Source organism: Ceratotherium simum, chromosome 15 (genome assembly GCF_057802395.1).
Source record: "Ceratotherium simum simum isolate JZ-2026a chromosome 15, ASM5780239v1, whole genome shotgun sequence".
Classification (NCBI taxonomy): Eukaryota; Metazoa; Chordata; class Mammalia; order Perissodactyla; family Rhinocerotidae; genus Ceratotherium; species Ceratotherium simum.
The window spans coordinates 50,900,194-50,922,042 of NC_141914.1; the positions used below are offsets into that span (position 1 = coordinate 50,900,194).

The window sequence follows — 21,849 nt, forward strand, 5'->3', positions numbered from 1 at the left end:
ATCAGTGGTCACCAAAGCATATGTTATAATATCATCCTCGACTTCCACTTCTGGAGAAGATGGAGTAACAGGAATTGGATTTAACCCTCCACCTAAAACAATAAAAAAACTAGACAAAATAAATGAAAAAATGGTTCAAGTTATTGGAAATCAAGCAATGAAGGATCAACTGTTTCCAAAGAACTTAAATGTATCCCAGAAGAAAAATTTTACAAATTTGATGAAAACTATAAACCCATGGATCCGAGAAGCTCAACAAATCTCAAGATAAGAAACATGAAGAAAATTAAAACTAAAGCCCATCATCATCAAATTGCTTAAAACCAGTGATAAATAGAAAAATCTTAAAAGCAGCCAGAGATACAATACGTACAGAGGAACTAAGATGAAGTTGACAGATTTTGCATTAGAAACAACGCAAGCTAGAACACAGTGTACTGAATAAAAAAACTGTCAACCTGGGGCCAGCCCGGTGGCATAGTGGTTAAGTTCGTATGTTCCACCAGGCAGCCTGAGGTTCGCAGGTTCGGATCCCAGGCGCAGACATAAGCACTACTCATCAAGCCATGCTGTGGGGGCATCCCATATACAAAATAGAGGAAGATGGGCACAGATGTTAGCTCAGGGCCAATCGTCCTCAGCAAAAAAAGAGGAAGATTGGCAACAGATGTTAGCTCATGGCCAAGCTTTCTCACACACACACAAAAACACTGTCAACCAAGAATTATCTACCCAGCAAAATTATCTTTCAAAAACAAAGGTGACCTAGAGACAAATTCATAGGGATAGAAATTCAGAGAGACAGAAAGGCAAACTCATAGAGACAGAAAGTCTAAGAAAGGTCACCAGGAGCTGGAGGAAGGGGGATGGGGAGTTATTGTTAAATAGGCAGAGTTTTTGTTTGGGATGATAAAAAAGTTCTGGAAATGGGTAGTGGGGACGGTTGCACAACATTAAAAATATGCTTAATGTCACTGAATTGTACACTTAAAAAAGACTAAAATGGTAAATTTTACGTTATGTATATTTTACCATAATAATAAAAGAATTTATAAGGGCCAGCCCAGTGGCGCAGCGGTTAAGTGCGCCCAGGGCTCGTAGGTTAGGATCCCGGGCACACACGGAAGCACTGCTTGGCAAGCCATGCTGTGGCGGCGTCCCACATAAAGTGGAGGAAGATGGGCACAGATATTAGCCCAGGGCCAGTCTTCCTCAGCAAAAAAAGAGGAGGATTGGCAGATGTTAGCACAGGGCTGATCTCCTCACAAAAAATAAATAAATAAACAGAATAAAAACCATCTGCCTAAGAACGTGCCTGGGGTGCAGCACCCCACCTCATCTCCTTTTCAAATTTTTCTTCTCCTATTTTATAAAAAACAAGCATATATACCTATCAGATGATCCAGCCATTCCACTTCTAGGTGCTTACTCAAGAGAAAAGGAAATACATATCCATACAAAGACTTGTACAAGATTGCCACAGCACTTTTATTTCTAACAGCCAAAAACTGGAAACAACTTCAACGTCTGTCAACAGATGAATGGATAAACAAATTGTGGTATATCCATATGCTGGAATACCACTCGGTACAAAAAGGAAAGGAACTACTGATACACGCAACACAGTTATCAATAACTATGCTGAGTGAAAGAAGCCAGACCAAAAATAAAGAGCACGTGCCATACGATTCCATTCCTATAAAACTCTAGAAAATGCAAACTAATCTATAGTGACAGAAAGCAGAGAAGTAGTTGCCTGGAATGGAGGAACAGGAGTGAGGAACTGCAAAGCATAACCAGGAGTGAGGAAACGTTTGGGGGTAATGGACACATTCTTTATCTTGCTTGCAGTTATGGTTTCCTGGGTGTGAAAACTCATCAAGCTGTACACTTTTACTATGTATAGCTTATTGTATGTCAATTAAACCTCAAGAAAGCCATTTTTCAAAAAGGTGAAATACAGCCACAAAAAAGCTGAAAGAATTCATCACCAGCAAAACTCCACTACAGGAAAGGTTAAAGGAAGTTCTCCAAGCAGAAGGAAAATACCAGTTACAAAATGAGATCTACTCAGGAGTACTTAGATTTTTTTTTCCTTACTGATGTTGATTTTCATTTTTAATTTTCAGGTTTGGAGCTATAATACTGCTATCTAAGCAACTGAAGCAACAATGAATATACATTCAGTCAAAAAGGTTTCCCTTCACCAGTTTTTCTGACATGATTACCACTCTCGGTATATAGAGCTGGGTGATAAAGTAAAAGCTCGAAGAATGATTTGCTATTTTAGTTCTTAACACACCTGCTAAAATTATACCAGACTAAAGATGTTCGGAAAACATCACATAAGAGAAGTATGTTTCTTACCATCCTACGTATGGTTTTGCTACATCTTGGCACTCAATTTACCCCTCTATGAACACATCAGATTTTATAACGCAAGTCAGGAAGAAGTTGAACCTCCTAGAATTCAGAAACACCCCATACTCTTTATGTCAAAGGCTTATACTCATTTTAAATTTTCATGAATCTTACCTATTGAAGCCAATAGGACATAAATTAAAGAACTACATCCAAATAATACCCCCTCCCATGCTCTACAAATCACTTACATTTTTCAACTTTTTCCCTCAGTCTTTTACAGGGTGTACAAAAAAAAAACAAAAAACAATTCACATATGCTATGGGTGAAAGTATAACAAAAGGTACAATATTTTTGGAGATCAATTGGTACCACCTATCATCAGGGACAAATTACATTTCAGAGAATTTATCTTACATATAATGCAGTACAGGTGCCCAAAAAAATCTATGCACAAAGATATTCTCTGCACCAATATGTTTGACAGTTAAACTGCAAACAATACAAACACCCATCAAAAAGGGAGTGGTTAAATAAACTGTGGTACAACCATGTTATATAATACTACACAGCCTTTAAGAGGAATGAGATAATCTACATGCACTGATATGGAAAGATAGACACAAGATGTTAAGTGAAAAAGTTAAATAACAGCTTGTACAATATTAGTCTATTTGTAAGAAAGAAAAAAATTGTTACCCTATCCCTTCTAGTTGTATATTCACAGAAAAAGACATCATCAATTTGTTTATCACAGCTGTTTCTGGGGATATGAGGATCCCCAGAGATACATTTTCCTTCAGAAAAATCAATATTTTTGTTAAAAAGCATGCATTATTGTTAATAAAAACTTTAATAAGAAACAAAATATCCAAAGGCTAGTTTCTAGTAAAAGAGAAGTGAAAGAACAGAAACATGGTTAAACTTAAACCAGGTAATCAGACCTTAATAAATTAGAAATTTATAGAATTAGAAATTTAGAAAATTCTTAATGTTAGGTTGTAAATATAAAAAATACATGCTTAAGGAAAAACACTCACAATTAAAACATGATGAACTAAAAAGTCCCATTTATCATTCTCTGCCCCACACTCTCTCACCAAATATGAGAAGGGAGTATGATTGTTACAAAATGACTATTCATTCTAAAATGTTCAGTTAGATTAAGCAAACCAGTTTTTCCACATGCACATCAAAACAAATCAGTAAAACTGGCTTTGAACACAAGGAAAAATGGCAGTTGTCATGAATCTGTTTAAAGAAATGAAGCTTATGATCTTTATTTGCTCTACTATAAAATCCCACAATTAAATGTTTAGCTTCTTGAACAGTGTTTCTCATAAACCAGAGAAATCAAATTATAGTCCTGTCTCCACTGATCCAAGAGAAAACTTTTTCTCCTGATAAGCATGCCCAATGCCTACACGGCTAAAAATAAAGGTGACAAAATTACAACTGAAAAATAATTGCAAGGAACTTCAAAATAATTACTACTGGTTCTGTATGCATAAAATTAAGAAAAGATGGATAGCACAATTAACCAGAGTAAGAAGGATCACATGGGAATCAACAGACCTTAATGGAAAGTTTAACCTTTTACTTGAATGAGGCAAAGGCTACAGTTTTGTAGTTTTCCCAAGAAAATTGGGACACTTAATAGCTATTTAGAGAGAAAGAACTATGAATTGCATTATAAAAAGATAAAGACTGTTTCATCAGAGAATTAATTTACTATGTGAATCTGTTAATTAAAATATGATACTCGGGCCGGCCCTGTGGCTTGGTGGTTAAGTGCGCGCGCTGCAATGCTGGCGGCCCGGGTTCGGATCCCGGGTGCGCATCGAGGCACCACTTCTCCGTCCATCCTGAGGCCGAGTCCCACATACAGCAACTAGAAGGATGTGCAGCTATGACATGCAACTATCTGCTGGGGCTTTGGGGGGAAAAAATAAAATAAATAAAATCTTTAAAAAAAAAAATAAATAAAATATGATACTATGTTAAGAAAAAATAGAATAAACCACAACTCCCAATGCTTAAATCTCTAATAACTAAAATAAACCTACACCATGGAAAGGCTTGCTATTAGCGTTTTACACAATTCACAAATATTCTTTGAGCATTACTGAGTACTGCTCTAGGCACTGGAGCTCCACCGCAAATAACAAGATCTCTGCTCTCACGGAGCTCACGTTTTACCAGACAAATAAGACACAAAGTGAATAACGGTAAGAGGCTTCTTGGAGGACATGATATTTCAGTTAAGACCTGAATGACAAGAAAGACACAGCCATGTGACAATCTGGGATCAGAACTCTCCAGGCAAGGGCAATACAAAGTACGAGGATAGTATAAAAAATTTTAATGGATTGTCTCTAAACTAATTTCTTTCAATAAAAGGCATTATCTATTGATTCCTATGTGCACCACAGTTCGAAAACCACTAGTTATAAAAACGATCAACTGCAAATAAATGGCATGAAATGATCAGGACAGGATTAAAATGAGAATAACATTGGTTCATAATAACAATCAGTTTATTGATGCTAATTATATTCTATGCACTGTGCTAAATTATATAGTCTCATTTTCAGGCTGAAGACACACTGTGAGACATCCACATCATTTGTAATTAACAATATTTAAACTAAGCTTGTGATAGAGTAGGTCAAAAAGTGGTTGAACAGATGAAGATACTAAGTTTTTCTCTTAAATAATATAAAACTTAAAATACCAAGCTAGCATTTCACTTTTTGGATTTCCAAAAATGTTCAAGACTCATAACACCTGAGGTTGGTGAGAGCAAGACTGAAGGGATGTTCTCATTCAATGTAGTTGTGCCATAAATTGGTTTAACTTTTTTTGACAGCAAATTATCACTAGCTACCAAAATTTACAATGCGTATATTCTGCGAATTTACTACACAGAGTCCCATACGATAGCACAAAATTACACACAAAAATGTTCATTATATACTGCTTATAGTAGCAAAAAACTACAGACAGTCCCAATGTCCATCAATAAAGGATTAAATAAATAAATCATGAAATATCTACAATACGGAATATTGTGCAGTGTTAAAAAAAGTAATAAGGCAAATTGATGCAGACTGAAATGAAAAAATGTCCAATACACAGTGTAAAAGGAATATTGCTTAAGTTTGTATATAATTCTTTTTGTGCAAAAAAAAGTGTGTTTATAAATAATGTATGGAAACATACGTTTGTATATAGAAACAACAGAAAATATCTAGAAGGATATATACTAAGCTGTTACCAGTAGTTTCCTCTCTTAAGACTAGGATTCGTGAGGGAGGAGAGAAGAGAAAGGGCAAAACAGAGACTTCTTTTTAAATTTCATCAACATCCGTATTATTTGTTTTTCCCAAATAGTGAACATAGATTACTTCAGAAAAACTTTTTTAAATGTCTTTAAAAAATGAAAAGGGGTTTGAGTTTACCTATAGCTTAGAGCTGGGATAATATTTTTCCAGGGCTCTTCATATCAGAGAACATAGAAATGGCCCCAAATATTGAGCTAAATATTATAATGACATTCCTTAAAATGAAATTCCATTACAATTAATAGAAAACCATTTTACAAAACTACCTATTAACTACACTTCAGTGGCATTCCATTATGTAAAATAAAGTCTAATATGGTTTGCAAAGCCTTCTGGGATCTAGTCCTATGCTTCTCAAACTTTACTATTCATGCGACTCACCTGCAGATCCTGTTAAAATGTAGATTCTGATTCAGCAGCCTGCACTTGGGCTGGAGAGTCCCCTTTTCTACTAAGTTCCACAGACCACACCTTGAGTACCAAGGATCTAGCCCAAGTTCATACCTCACCACTCCCCACACTAAATTTTGTGAATTATTGCTCTTCTCCACACACCATGTTCTTCATACCTGCATGCCTTTTTATATCTTATTCTTTATCACAAAGGGTTATCCCCTTACCTCCTCCACTTCAAAAACTTTTACTTGTTATGGGTTTAGTTTAGAAGTTGCAGATATTTCAGGCACATGTAGATGCTGTTTCTTTTGTATTCCGAGGCCCCTACGCATTTTTGTTCAGTTTATCACATTTGTTATTCACCTGTCCACCTCCCTATGAGACCATGAGTTTGAGGATACAAAGTATCTATCCTCAGCACACAGATACTCAAGAAATGTTTTCTGAGTACAAGTCATTAAGGTATCGAGTTTCTGCCACCACCTTTGAAACTACAGTTGTCACAATCACTTTTATTCCATAACATTTTCTTCAAAAGTAATATTCAGTAAAAAACACTGTCAAATTATTGAAGATAATCTCAAGTTAAAATAGAAGATAATCTCTTAAGTTAAAATATAAGACAACATTTATATTCAAAATTAAAGTAAAATGTAACTATTTGATGAGACATTTACCTTATTGCTAGAAAAGAGTCACATTAATTTCACTCTATGTTGCAGTAAAAAGGGCAAAACAAAGATTGTACTCTTTTAATTCAAATACTTAAAGAAAAACAAGAATGGCATCAAATTTCTAATATTCCTTTTCCCCATTAAATTAATTAGGACGTTTATCATATTTTAAAAACAAATGACAGAATAGTATCTTAAATCAAATGCTCACACAGCAGCCCTCTCTTTACCACTCACCTTCCTCATCTATCCATTTCATGGTGAAAAGCTGTTCGTTGTCAAAAGAACACATGTCTCGAACCTCACTGCAAAGGCCCTCAAAGGAGATCGAGGGTTCAAAATGTGTTATCATGATATCCCTGAAAAAGAAAAGGGGTTTTGAGTTTGACAAAGATTAAATCTACATATTACTGCATGCCTGACAATTCGATAGACTTCAGCTATTTTGCGTGTGCATCAACTTGTGCTGCTTCCAGCAAACTCTCTGTAAAGTAAAAAATACATTATCAATACTAAATAATGCTTAGAAATAAAAATAGTGGATTTGTAAGAAACCTTAACTCAGTTTCCCCTCCTTATTCAGGAAGCACACCCTAACTCCTCTAACACACAGTAGCCCTGCTTCCGCTTAACGTTAGCAGAAGCTCACTCTTTAGTGAGGCATTGCCCTCCACAGATGAATAGCTCTATTGTTGATAAACTTCTGCCTTATATTTAACCGAAATCTGTTCCAATCACTAGTCCCCTCCCCAAAGTCTACCCTTTGTCCAAGAGATGGCTCTTCAATAATTTGACACAGAGCTGTCATGTCCTCTTCCTCAGCCCTGACTACACAGATTAACCACCCATGAGATTATCAACCATTCTTTGCAGGATCTTCAGATCTCACACCTTCATTTTCACATTTTTCTGAAAGAATTCCCATTTGCCAAAATTGTTTTTAAAATATGATTCATCTTTTAAGGTAGAGACCCAAAAAAACATAAGAATAGACATAAATGTGTATTTATTTTTGTATCTGTTAGATAAGGAACAGTATTTAAATAAATCCACCTAGCAGCTATTCACTGTAAGACTTAGAATTGCAACAAAATGTTTTAAGCAGAGGGCTGAGGTTTCCTCCAAGGAGCAGTGAGAAGGCTCCCTATGATCTGATCTCCACACAGTAGCCAGCTATAGTCATCCTTTCAAAAGTAAGTCAAATAGTGATGACTCAAATTTAACAAACACTCATATAGGGATCTCTATGTGTCACACTCTGTTTTAAGGATTTGATAAAATTAATATAGTTCATGGCATTCCTCTATTTTAAACTCTTAAAAGTCCTGTCCCCTCTCCTGCAGAGTAAAATCCAAAGTCCCTAGCAGGGTCTACAAGGCCCTGTGTGAACTGGCCCTGGCTACCTCTCTGACCCACCTCTTCTACCACCAGACGGATGAACTGAGGTTTACAGTCCACCATCTACCCCAGCTAGAATGTAAGCTTGGTGCAAGTAGGGATTTTGTTTTGTTCATTATATTCCTAGCAGCCAATGCAGTGCCTAACACAGAAGAGGTACTGGATAAATATTTGTTGAAGAAAGCAAGGAAATGACACCATAAACTGTGAACAAACATGGGTATTTAGAACATAGAATACAGAGTAGGAAGTAAGGAATTAAAAATTTTAGTCATCTGCAAAAAAAGTTAAAACTGCAGGGGCTATAGAAGGTAAGCAGAGAGCCAAGCATAGAAATCAAATGGCCTTATCTTGATAATCATTCTCTTTCTAAGCATCTCATAGTTTTCTGCCCCTCCCTCTCAGAACCCTCTAGCCTTGGCTTTCATAACACTATGCTTCTCTGGCTCTCTTTCTACTATTCTGAACACAAGCCTCCTTTTGTCTTCAATCACAAGACATTCTTTACATCCTCTCTCATATTCATGCTCTGTCTCTCTCTCTTTCCCTCTGAAACCTAACTCACATTCAGTGTTTTAACTATTATCTCTATGTAGGCTCTACTAAATCTGTGATTCCAGCTCCCTGTGAGGTATTAAGACTCTTGATAATCTGGTTCTAATTTCTATTCTCAACTTGATCCCACCATTCCCAACACAAATACTCTACTACAGACAGCAGGTTTACTCACACCCCCACACATAAGACCTTGAACATACAAGTTTTAATCCTGACATTTCTTCAGGAAATTTAAGGCTTAGTTTAGGGAGGAAGGTGGGGACCAATCCTTAACTGGCATTTCAACATCAACTTCCATTAAATCTTCTTCAACCACACAAGTCCAGTGGTCTATCCTTCTAAGCCTGTCCAACATGTATCTTATGCTCCATCTTTTGTTATTTCACTCATCATATACTGATAACACATCCTCAACTAAAGTGTAAACAACTGGAAGGCAAAAATTCTTGGACTTTTTAATATATTCACATAACTACTAACATAATAGGGACTCAAATATTTCCTAACTGAAGGCAGAAGAAATACTTTCTAGGAGAAACTTATTTTTCAGAAAATGTACCTTTTTTTTTTCTGGTGAGGAAGATTGGCCCTGAGCTAACACCTGTGCCCGTCTTCCTCTATTTTATATGTGGGTTGCCGCCACAGCATGGCTTGATGAGTGGTGTAGGTCCCCACCCAGGATCAAAACCTACGAACCCGGGCCATCAAAGTGGAGCATGCTAAACTTAACCACTAGGCCACCGGGCCAGCCCCAGAAAATGCACTTTTGACAAGGAAATATTACTGTTTGTTTCCTTTGCCTATAAACATTTATAGAATACTTAGGATGTTCTAGGTGTTTAAACGAACTTTATCTTATATAGTCTTCACAATAACTGCCAAACTAGACATACTAATCCTATTTTACAGATTTAAAAAGCAAAGCATAACGGCATATTTGCCAGAGTCTCACAGTTAGGAAACAGCACATGAACTCAAATTCAAATCTCCTAATGACACTCAGGGTAGACACTGTGATCTGCCTTCTCCCTCCCCACCCCATCCCCAGAATCCCCCACTAGCAACAGAGCATTTATTATACCACCTACTGGGAGCGCTACCAGTAGACAATTCCCAGTCATCAGCCTCCTTCAGAGATCTGACTCCTTGCCTATGGTCACACCCCACTCCTGAAGCAGCCTACAACCAATGACTGATTCACTGTGGGGGTATAAAGATCCTAGACATGACTCGGAAAAGCTCTAAAGTGTCAACTCATCTTCAGAACTCCCCCGAGGGTCAACTGAGGTTTCTGTTGAGACTTCAGGGCAGCTTGATTTTTTCCTATCTAAGCTTGCTTCCCCCCTTCTCTTCCACAGCTGTCAATCCTGAGCACTCCCGAAGAAACCTCCTGCATGCTCATCTGAGACACCACTTTCCCAATGCATAGCTATTATCAGATGATAAGTTTGGACAAAAACATAATGGATACAAACAGTCAATATCACTTTTGAGAGACTGGCTAATGAAAAATGTAATCCTGATTTTGGAGATTAAATTAGTCTACTTTAGTACATAAGCTAGTTAATTTTTTTATTCTTCAGAAAAATACATTGTTAGCATATATAAATTATATATATTTTATTGTCTGTCTCCCCAACTAAACATAAAATCCATGAGAGCAGGCACTTTTTTTGCTCACTGCTGTATCACCAACAACCTCAGGCAGTGTCTGGCTCAGAGTGGACGTTCAATTAATATATGTTGAGTGAAAAGAGGTGTCACACGTTGGACTCTAAAGAAAGCATGGGGAAATGTAAAAATAAAAAGCATTCCAGAAAGGAGTAATGGCATATAAGAGGCAGGCACAGCATAATGGTTAAGACCATGAGAGCTAAAGCCAGGATGCTTGGGTCTGAATCCAGGCTCTGTCACTTACCAGCTGTGTGACCTTAGGTGAGTTACTTAACTACTCTGTGACTCAATTTCCTCATCTATAAAATGAGAATAATAATATCTCATATGGTATTATAAGGATTTAATGAATTAATATTTATAATACTTAGAATAGTGCCTAGCATATAGCACACTCTATACATGTTTAATAAATTTAAAGAGCATTATGTACTCATGTAATACTTTAAATAGAAGTGAAGCCTCACTAGAGAGATTAAAAATGATCCAACCTTCTAAAAGCAACGCACAGATGCTTCTGGTTTAATATGGTAGCACGAACACACATCTATATCCTTTCATCCTAAGGGCCCACTGAAATGACAGAAAACTGAAATGACAAATTATCAAAGTCTTAGAAAACAAAAAAGGCACCAGCAGCAGACCAGAAAGTATGAGAAAATCCTAGATGATTAAAAACAGACAGGATAAAATTGACCAAGAAAATATATCAGCCCTAAACAAAGTTAAGGGGAACCTTCAAAAGAGAGAAGTTTTATTGACACAAGATTACTTTTCCTTCTCTAAGCTTCTAATCACACTAGTACTTGGCTCTTTAAGTGCGTAACACTTATATAAGCATTCTTTATAAATGCTTTTTAAAATCACTTTAAAGAAAAATTTATGAGTTAAAGAATAGAATAATGTTATAAACCTTTACAACGTAAAAATTACTAAGAAAAATCAAGATGTGGAGAAAGCGAAAGGACGTGTAAATTCAAAAATGTCTCTATCTAAAACTAATAATTTAAAAATAAAAGCAGGGTAGAGGGATGCACTTATATGGTGACTGATAAACAATAATGTACAACAAAAATTTCACAATAAAAATAAATAAATAAAAATAAAAGCAGAGAACAAGAAAAAAATAAATAACCCAAATAAACAATGGGCAAAGGACTTGAACAGACATTTCTTGAAAGAGGATATACAAATGGCCAACAAGCTCATGAAAAGATGTTCAACATTACCAGTCACTGGGGAAATGCAAATGAAAACCACAATGAAATATCGCCTCACACCCATCAGGATGGCTACTATCAAAAAAAACAGAGAATAACAAGCGCTGACAAGGATGAAGAAACAGGAGCCCTGTGCACTGTTGGCGGGAATGTAAAACGGTGCAGCAGGTATAGAAAACTGTAAGAAGCTTCCTTAAAAAATTGAAAATAGAATTCCAGATGCCAGCAATTTCACTTCTGGGTATATATTCAAAAGAACTGAAAGCAGGGAATCCAACAGCTGTTTGTACACCCATGTTCATAGTAGCATCATTCACAAGGGCCAAAAGGGGAAGCAACCCAGGTGTCCATCAACAGATGAACAGATAAAGAAAATGTGATATATAAATATGACGGAATATTATTCAGCCTTGAAAAGAAATCCTGAGACATGCTACAACATGAACGAACCTTGAAGACATTATGCTGAGTGAAAGAGGCCAGTCACAAAAAAGACAAATACTGTATGATTCCCCTTATATGAGGTATCTAGAGTAGTCAAATTCACAGAAACAGAAAGTAGAACAGTAGTTGCCAGGGATTGGGGGGAGGGAGAAATGGGGAGTCGTTGTTCAATAGGTATAGAGTTTCAGTTCTGCAAAACGAAAAAGCTCTGGAGACTGGCTGCACAACAATGTGAATATAGTTAACACTACTGAGCTGTACCCTTAAAAATGGTTAAGATGGTAAATCTAATTTTTTTTAACCACAATTACAAAGAAGAAAAGCAGGAAAAGGTATATTATTTAAGTTATAAATGTAACCACAAGAACTAAAAATAGTCAGTAGAGGAGGCAATGAAGAACTGCTGAATTCCTCATCTTTCATATTGATCAACAGATATAATAAAACAAAACAAAATTTTAAAAGTAGTTAACTCTGGGTGGTGCAACTGGAGATTGGAGAGAGACTAGAGATGGAAAGATATACTTTCTACTTGGACTCTTCTGAATGGTATAGATAATTATCAATTTTTCTACCAGGAAAGGTATGATTTTATTATAAAATTTACTTTCTAACAAAATATAAAACAAATTTAAAATGACTTTTATAAATAAAATTATTGTTTTAAATATTTTTAAGTTTTATTTTTAAAAAAGAAAATAAAAATAGAAAATAGTTCCTTCTTCTAATGACATTAAAAAAGAACCTGCTTACCTTAAAGCAATTTTCTTTCAAAATACCCTCAAGGTTACTAGTATGAGGGGGTAAGGGTTGGGAGAACGTATTTTAGAATTAAATCAGAAGAGAAGGAAAGGCTCCCACGGAATTTCTCTGGCAAAGAACAAGTGTGACATTTTTTGAATGCAGGAGAAAAAAAATTAGTATATCAGACTTCACCAAATTTGACTTCCTTATTAAGGTCCACATGGAGTTAAAATTAACACATATGTAAGCATGTCTTTAAACAATATTTTTTCAGAAATCTTATTTTTCAAGAGCTAAAAAATATTTATCGGAACATACAAATATTTTTAAAACACATGTAATCCTTTAAAAACGTAAGTACATACATCCTAAAGAGATTCAATGAAGGAGTCATGCTTTATCAACCACCACTCCTTAAGTTCCAGGAACTAAAACATTTAAGGGAGTTTTATATAAACACTTCCCTAAGTAATTGCGAAAGTATCATGTTCAAACAGTCCACAATCACCAGATCCTTATTATAGTAGCAAAGCTAAAAATGAGCGGCAAAATAAAGATATTACTACATTCTAAAGGTATAAAACAAATTATGCATGCAAGATTTTTTTCTCTGGTTTTAACTTCAGTGTTACCATAAATTATCTTACCACTGGTCTCCAACATAATACAGTTGCCTTCACCACAAAGATTCCCAAAATGGAAAATTTAGTTATAGTTTTAGCTGAATTCTTAAAAAAGGAAAAAAAAGGCATTTTTGATTTTGCTATTGGATTCAGAAGACAAACTGCTTTAAGCATTATGTTCCTAAGTTCTAACTATAGAACCTAAAGTTTTTCCTTAGGGCTAGTTCCTTTTAAAAATAAACCAGAAAAAGAACCACGCTCAGCCCTTCTGCTATTTCAACACAAGCTTTTCTCCTAAATTAAATGTAGTATAATCAGAAAAAAAAAGTTTTATTTGTAATCACCAATATAATGGATTTAGGCAGGATCATCCATGGATGGTAAAACCACTGGTGAAAGGTTTTGGGGAATAGAATATTCATACAATCTCAAAGTATCACCCTTCAAATTGATTGTTAATTATAAAAAAGTCATAATGCAACTTCTTCTTCTTCTTTTTTTTTTTTTTGGTGAGGAAGATTGGCCCTGAGCTAACACCTGTGCCAAACTTCCTCTATTTTGTATGTGGGATGCTGCCTCAGCATGGCTTGATGAGTGGTGCGTAGGTCTGCATCCAGGATCTGAACCCAGGAACCTTGAGCCTCTGAAGCAGAACACGGAGGAACTGAACTGCTAGCCAGTGGGCCAGCCCCACTGAAAGCTTTTTTAACTGCAAAACGTCAATGTCCCTTTAAACAAATTAATAAAAAGGAGAAAAAGACTATAAGACAAGAAATGGGCAAAAGATGAATAGACAACCGACAGAGGAAATACAAACGATCAATAATGTATAAAAAGATACTTGAAGGAGCCAGCCCGGTGGCGCAGCAGTTAAGCGCGCAGGCTTTGCTTCGCCGGCCCGGGGCTCGCAGCTTCGGATCACAGGTGCACAGGAGGCACCGCCTGTCAAGCGACGCTGTGGTGGCGTCCCATATAAAGTAGAGGAAGATGGGCACGGATGTTAGCCCACGGCCAATCTTCCTCAGCAAAAAGAGGATTGGCAACGGATGTTAGCTCAGGGCTAATCTTCCTCACCAAAAAAAAAAAAAAAAGATACCTGAAAAAAAAAAAAGTTAGCATTTTTTGGCCAATCCTATTGGCAAAAATTTACAAGATCGATAACGTGCAATGGGAGCCTAAGGAAAACGCTTCATCTGTACACTGTTGTTGGGAATGTAAATTGATAAGTTTTTGGAGGACAATATCAAGTTTTAAAACAGGCATATATTTGACCATCTTTGGCAAGAATATATATTAAATATAAGGATGTGCCTTCAGTATGACTTGAAATAGTGATTTAATGAAAGTAACTTTATATGTTCATCCATCAGAAAAGAAGATTAAATAAATTATGGTATAAATACTGTGGAACACTATGTACCAATTATAAAGAAAGAGGTGGCTTGCTCTGTCTGTCTGTCTATCTATGTATGTATCTATCCATCTGTCTACCCTGACATGGAAAGATGACCATGAATGAAAAAAAATCGAGTTCCAGAAACATGCATAGAAATATGAACCCATTTATTGGAAAAATAAAAGGGTGTGTCTGTGTGTACATATATCTATACTTACAGATATACTGATATGATATAGAATATCCCAAACTGTTAACAATGGCTACCCCTAGGAAGTGGAGGTGACAGGCTGCAGGGGGAACTTTCCACTTTATGTATTTCTGTATTTTTAAAATTTAGCTTTAGTGCCTTGCCTTTGTGATCTGTATTTGGCCACTGGTGGCATTTTTGTTTCTATCATTATTCTCAGCCACATTCCTACATAAGTGAGCTGTCATGCACAGTACTTGGGACACAGAGCAGGCACACAATAAATGATCTTTCAGTTAATTCTGGACATTTCCACCTAGATGCCTTGAGCTAAAACTCGCTTACTTGTTGCAGATAACGAATTAACTTCTCTCACAAATCTCTTCCTTCTATATTCCCTTGCAGTTTTTTTTTTTTTTTCCAAAGTGGGTAGCCAGGAAGAAGAGGTCCTTCTTCCTAGTCTTAGTCTGGAAGCTCCTGAAACCTGTCCACCCGACCCTGCTGGTATTTGAAATACCGGTCGCCCACCTTTCAGCATCACAGCAACATGCAGCCACCACAGTATGACAACCGACAGGCGAGTAGTGTGGTTCCCTGACCGGGAAACAAACCCAGGTGGCGGTGGTGAGAGCACTGAATCTTAACCACTACACCACCAGGGCAGTTCTATATTCCCTAGTCTCTCTCAAATAAGAAAAACTACAAGTTGACAGATCTCTCTCCCTCTTCCCTACAGGCGATCAGTCTCTAATTCATACTGATTCTATCCCCTAAAATCACCATTGAATCTATACCCTCTTTTCTATCTCCTTAGAATCTCTCTCCTGAACTACTTCCAAAGCCTCCAAATTAGTCTCATCCATCGCCAATTCATCTCCCACACTCGGTCCAAGAGTGTTCTTTCTAAAATGAAAATCTAACCCTGCCTCTCTCTTAGTTAAAACTTTCACCAAGGAGAAAAAGTCTGAAGTCCACAGTATGATATTCAAGAATCTTGATGACCTAGTGCCTGTGAACCTTCTTATTAGTCTCACTTCTCATCAGTGCCCACTCTTCACACTTTATGTCCTAATAAGGAATGAATACGGGACTAACAACTAAACTGATCTTAATTCCCCAAACATATCAGGCAGTTGTACAATGCCTGGAATGAACCCCCACCCAACAGCATTAACCACCAGGCAAACCTATTTATCCTTGAAAAGCCTCCAACACTTCATCCTGTAGGAAGGCTTCCCTCACCCCAAACTCCTCCCCAACATCCATCCCTGCATGTACCTTATACATGAACACACACACACACCTTTGTTAACTCTTCTATGTCTTTCCTCCCATAGGTCTCGCAGTTCCTCAAAGGCAGAGCCTTGTATTATCCACGTCTGCAGCCTCTGTGCCCACCCTAGCACCATGCACCGGGCTTACAGTTAAGTGTTTATTAAACTGAGTTTAAAGATTTTATTTATTTATTTATTTTTTTCCCCTTAAAGCCCCAGTAGGTAGTTGTATGTCATAGCTGCACATCTTTCTAATATTAAACTGAGTTTAAACACACTTTGTAACATGTGAAATCTTAAGCAAGACTGGAATTGTAAAAACTCATGTTTTAATTAAACGGCTCATTTCAACCACAGAAAAACAAACACTCAAGTTACCTTAAAAAGGGGGTTGGGAGTTGTGTTAGAAAGCTATCATAGACCTCTAGGGAGAATTTTTTCGTAGAGTGCTGCTTCTTTCTCCTTTAGTTTGCACATGGTCAGCCCTGGCTTCACCAGCCTCTCTCTGAACTCTGCGGCTTCAGTCCTCACTGCTAAGATGCAATTTATCTCCATATTATCTAATCCAAATTTCTGAGAGGGTTGTTTTGGTTTTGGTTTCTGGCACCAGGCCATCATGTTCTTTCTCTCTCTCTGGTAAAGCTACGGATCAGCTGCCCTATAGTGAGGCGCCATATCAGAAGTTCCAGGACCAATAGCTCACATTCCCCCAACTCGCAACTCAATATACTATTTTTATTTCTTTAGAACAATTACTAAAGTATATTGCTAAAATTATTTTGCAATACTTTTAAAGCCAAGTCTCGCCAAGACTTGTTCACAGTGAGAAAAATCCTTCACACTTCTTCACTGAACCAGCTATACATTCCAAATGTGCAAAGAGTTAACAATCTCCTTTTATCTGTAAATGGCACAGAAAGAATCCTCTGGATTGTTATAACTGCTCAATAGTGGTTTAAAAAGCGTTTTTACAAGTTTTTTGCAAAATTTCCCATACATTTATAATGTCAAGAAATGAAGAGTCCAGACATTTCCTTGTGAAATTCTATCCCATAATATCAAGTAACTTTATATAAGGATAAGCACATACAATGGCAATCTATCACTAACCAACAGAACCTGTTTCTCTTCCTCCACACTAACACTACTAGGTAATGATTGAAGAAGGCGGGCCACTCACTGACAAGCTCTCGTGGCGAAGAAAGAAGGGTACAGGCTGTGAGACAGGCACTCTTAGGTGGTCTCCAATAAAATCAGACTCTCAGTGCTGTTAATCTCCTGCTTAAAAACTAGAAAAAAATCTAATTAAATGTCTATTATATGTACGGAGACAGCACATTTGCACTAAGAACAAATTTAACAGAATGAGAACACTATACACATCTTTGAAAGGAGAGGGCAATTTATTCACTAAAATATTCTGGCTATTCCGAGATTAAACATTTGCTGGAAAGAAATACTGTTAGAAGGGGATAAAGGGAAAGCTCTCTGAAAATGGCCATTCAGAAGATCTGAGGGAAAATTTTTCAAATGCAGATTGTCCTTACATTTCTTGATATAAAGGAAGAATTTTCTATTTTCAAATCAGGTAGGTGATCTAGGTAGCCAACCTGTTTATTACCTATCCTCAGTGCTGACTCATTTTAGTTTCATCTGTAGTAATGAGCAGCTGACTCTGTAATATCATAACCATCAGTTTAGACTATTGTTAATAAACATATAATCTTAACAGATCTAATTTCAGAGGACAGAAATCGGTACAATTTACAAAGTGCTGATGTTGTCCTTAAATGAGGCTTGAAATGAAAGCACTATTAGAAAGCTTTCATTGACTAAAAAGCACTAAAGAGCAAGGGATTGATTCTTTCATTTCTTAGCAAAAATTCATAGGTTTTAAAAAAACAAAGAAAATGTAAACTTGAATGTCTTGGAGAAATTTTAGTCAAGCACTAAAAGGGTTCTATGTCCTTATTCACTTTTTTTAAATAATTAGGGCAATAAGCCAAGAAAATATGATACCTACATTCCTAAAGTATAGCAAGCCGACTTTGGTTTCTTTCCAAAGGAAATGCTTACAATGATTTTCATTTACTAACTAGGCCTATTTACATTTGTCAAGCTAATAAAAATGGGAAAAAAGGAAGAAGGACTGGTCTCTTCATCTTTCATAGTTGGAATCATCCGAAACTATCTAAATTTTATAAGTCAAGAATTTATAGGGCCGGCCCCGTGGCTTAGCGGTTAAGTGCGCGCGCTCTGATGCTGGCAGCCCGGGTTCGGATCCCGGGAGCGACCCGAGGCACCACTTCTCCGTTCAACGCGAGGCCGAGTCCCGCGTACAGCAACTAGAAGGATGTGAACCTATGACGTACAACTATCTACTGGGGCTTTGGGGGGAAAAAACTGAATAAATAAAATCTTTAAAAAAAAAAAAAAAGAATTTATATTATTTAAAGTCATAAAAGTAGACCGGAGAACTAAAAAATAAGAGTTTAACAATCAAAAATTGAGAGGCACCAGAAGGAGAGGAAGCAAAAGGTAGTGTCCACCCAATTTCTCATCTCTCAGAGGAAGGAATCAATAGATACTATCTAAAGTTGATAAATCATGAAACAGAAGTATAACTTGTAAAGTAATGAAGGAAACCTCCAGAAGAACCAGAAATAACTGTCAGCAGTAGTTACCTCTGGAGGTTGGGAGGAGGAGATGATGGACACTTCTTATTTTATACTCCTATACAATTTGCACTTTCCTACTTTGTGTGTATATTCATTTTTTAATCTAGTTTTTTAAACTGTCAAGAATCAGGAATCTTAAAAAAAAGAACATGCACTATATTTCATTCTCCATACCTAACAACTCATGAATTGTCATCTTAAATAATTTTATTTATTTTTTCCCCCAAAGCCCCAGTAGATAGTTGTATGTCACAGTTGCATATCCTTCTAGTTGCCGTATGTGGGACGTGGCCTCAGCATGGCTAGACAAGCAGTGCGTCAGTGCGCGCCCGGGATTCGAACCCGGGCCACCAGCAGCAGAGCGCGCGCACTTAACCACTAAGCCACGGGGCCGGCCCGAATTGTCATCTTTATAGAATGGAACACTTTCTAGAGTGAAATATCTCACCTATCAAATTAAAAAAGCAAAGCTTTTTTCCCCTGGTGCAAAGCTCATTGCTGACCATCCTCAAGTCAAAACAGCTCTTGTCACAACTAAAATCTTTTAAAAAACATACACACGCTACTTGGTATTGTTTTAAAATCAAGACCTCTTTGATCAATTTACCCGAACACTGATACTGTCCAAAATAACTCGTATAAACTACTCCTAATACAATCAAGCGAATAAACAGGGTCAGAGGCTTCATGGCAGCAAACTAACTAGTAAGTCTTTACATCAAATCAATAAGACATTTAGGGGCTTATTTTTCTTTGAAATCAAAACAAGAGAGGCATTTTGAAAGTGTGCTATCTTCACTGATCCTCTCAGGAATTTAAAAGTATGCACTGCAGTTTCAACCTCCTAGTGCCTGAGTTCTTGTAAAACAATTTACTTCTGCTTGGACAAGCAGTAAGACAGGCCAAAGCCGTGGGGTTTTGTTAACCCTTAGTTTCAAACCTTTATGCTCACACTAACATTTCACCTTTCTAATACTCCCAAATATAATTATCGTAAATAAATTCCAAACCATAACTGAATTCAAGGGAAGGGGGACACTTCAGGTCACTGATTACAGAATATGATTTAATACAACGATTTTAGGACTGGATTATTTCTGGTAACCACAGGAGTTATAACTTAGGTAATGATATGAGTAAGGATCACAGATTTTAAAACTGTGCCGAGGCTCGTCCTCTTCTCCCCATGCAATATATCTCACTCTATCGGGCGGTCCTTGAAGCAACGCTGACAAAGAAGCATTCACAAAATTTTAATTTACACATACGGAACCTAATCGTGGCGAGGCATAAGTACCGAATGCAGATCCCTGAAAACGCACCAGCTTTACGCTTAAATAATAACGCCTATGTCTAATACACTGGCAGCCTGACCACAGTCCAGATACACTTCGTGAAATCTAGGCGATGAAGATAAACCTGACTTAGAGAACCAGAAGTTTTAGGCCTGTTGGTAATCAAAAGGACCAGGAAACTGAAGCAGTCCTGTCTTTTAAGCCCAGCGTGCAAACTTAGTTAACCGAGGCATCACTCGGAATCAACTCTCAACCCCAAATACACCCAGATTTAAGCCCTGTAAATCTGTTAGTAGGCAAGTCGCTCGAATCCACCAGGTGGACCTACGCTATTCCAAGGCTCCTCCCTCGGACCCTACTCCGGACCCTCAGCCACGCGACTCCCGCGAGCCCTGCACCATACTTTGGGGGTGCCCCAATCCAGCACCCCATGCTGCTCCCTCGACCACCCGGTCACCCATCCCAAGTCCAAAGAGTCGTCCGCCCACACCAACCCGCCCACAACATCTCCAGCCCCTCATGCTCCCCTCCTCCAGGCCAAGTCCAGCTGGCCTTTCCCCCGACCCCTACCCCCCACCTCTACTCCGAGACACTCACCCGCGGTAGTAGGCTTTCACCCGGACCTGGTGAGAATGGTCCCCGCTGCCGCCGCCCGCGATCGGGTGAGACATGGTACTGCTGTCCCTCTGGGTCGGCATCTCCTGACCCCCCCCGCCTCAACGCCGGAGGCCGAGGGTGCGGGGGGCGCGCCGAGCGCCGTGAGGGACTCCGCTGCCCGAGCCTCTCGCAGAGCCGCGGCTGCCCGCTCACCTACCTGTCCTCCCCGCCCGCGGCGCGGACCCAAGGGTCGCCTCGCCGGGGCAGCCGGAACCGCGCGGCTCCTCCCACAGCCCGCGGCCGCCACTGCCTCCCCCGCCGCCCGGGCCCAGCACGCCTCCCCACCCCGGTCCCTCCCACCTGGCTCGCTCCAAAGGCCGCATTCCGGGGGAGGGCGGGCGCAACCATCGATCCCACTCAAGGAGCCTCACGTCCGGCTGAACCATTCATTCGGGGGACAAGAAAAGGAGGAGAGAACGGGAGACGCTCACTGTCATTCAAACACGCGGGAGGGGGCCTTTCGTGGAAGCTGTGACTGAGAGGACGCGAAGGTTCGGGTAACTATAGTTCTGTAAAAAGCCCCCTCCCCGCAGGGAAAATGGTAGGGGACAAACACTACGGCATCTCACCCCAGTTTCTTAACTTGGTCGCATCCGCGGTCAGCCGACTTGGCACTCCGAGTAGATTTGCCCGGTGGGCTTCTGGGATTTGAAGTTTCCGTGGGATTCTGGGACTTGGGGATCTTTACGTGTAGAGCGCCCCGCCTTCTCGCTGACAGAGTCTGTCTCCACCTTGCGCCCTAGGAGCCGTCGGCGTGGAAATCCTGAATCCAGCCTGGGCGTCTGAGGTCACTGGAAATGATTGAGCTTTGTCACATTCTAGATTTTGTTCTCTGATCCCTTCCGATTGCATAAATCATCTCAATTATACAGTGCCTTTTTGGGGAACAAGAATTTGGTTACCTGCTCAGCACAGCTTCTTT

General features: G+C 38.5%; 1 protein-coding gene across 1 annotated transcript in view; it reads right to left on the reverse strand.

Annotated features, from left to right (window-relative positions):
- The window catches only part of PRKCI (protein kinase C iota), a 71,162-nt gene extending 50,017 nt beyond the window's left edge, over window positions 1–21,145 (reverse strand). The window contains exons 1-2 of the mRNA XM_004424754.2: window positions 20,868–21,145; window positions 7,014–7,135 (exon numbers count right to left, since the gene is read on the reverse strand). Of these exons, the coding sequence (XP_004424811.1) occupies window positions 7,014–7,135; window positions 20,868–20,968 (223 nt within the window). The 5' untranslated portion in view covers window positions 20,969–21,145. The remainder of the gene's footprint in view (window positions 1–7,013; window positions 7,136–20,867) is intronic.
- Window positions 21,146–21,849: the final 704 nt, after the last annotated feature.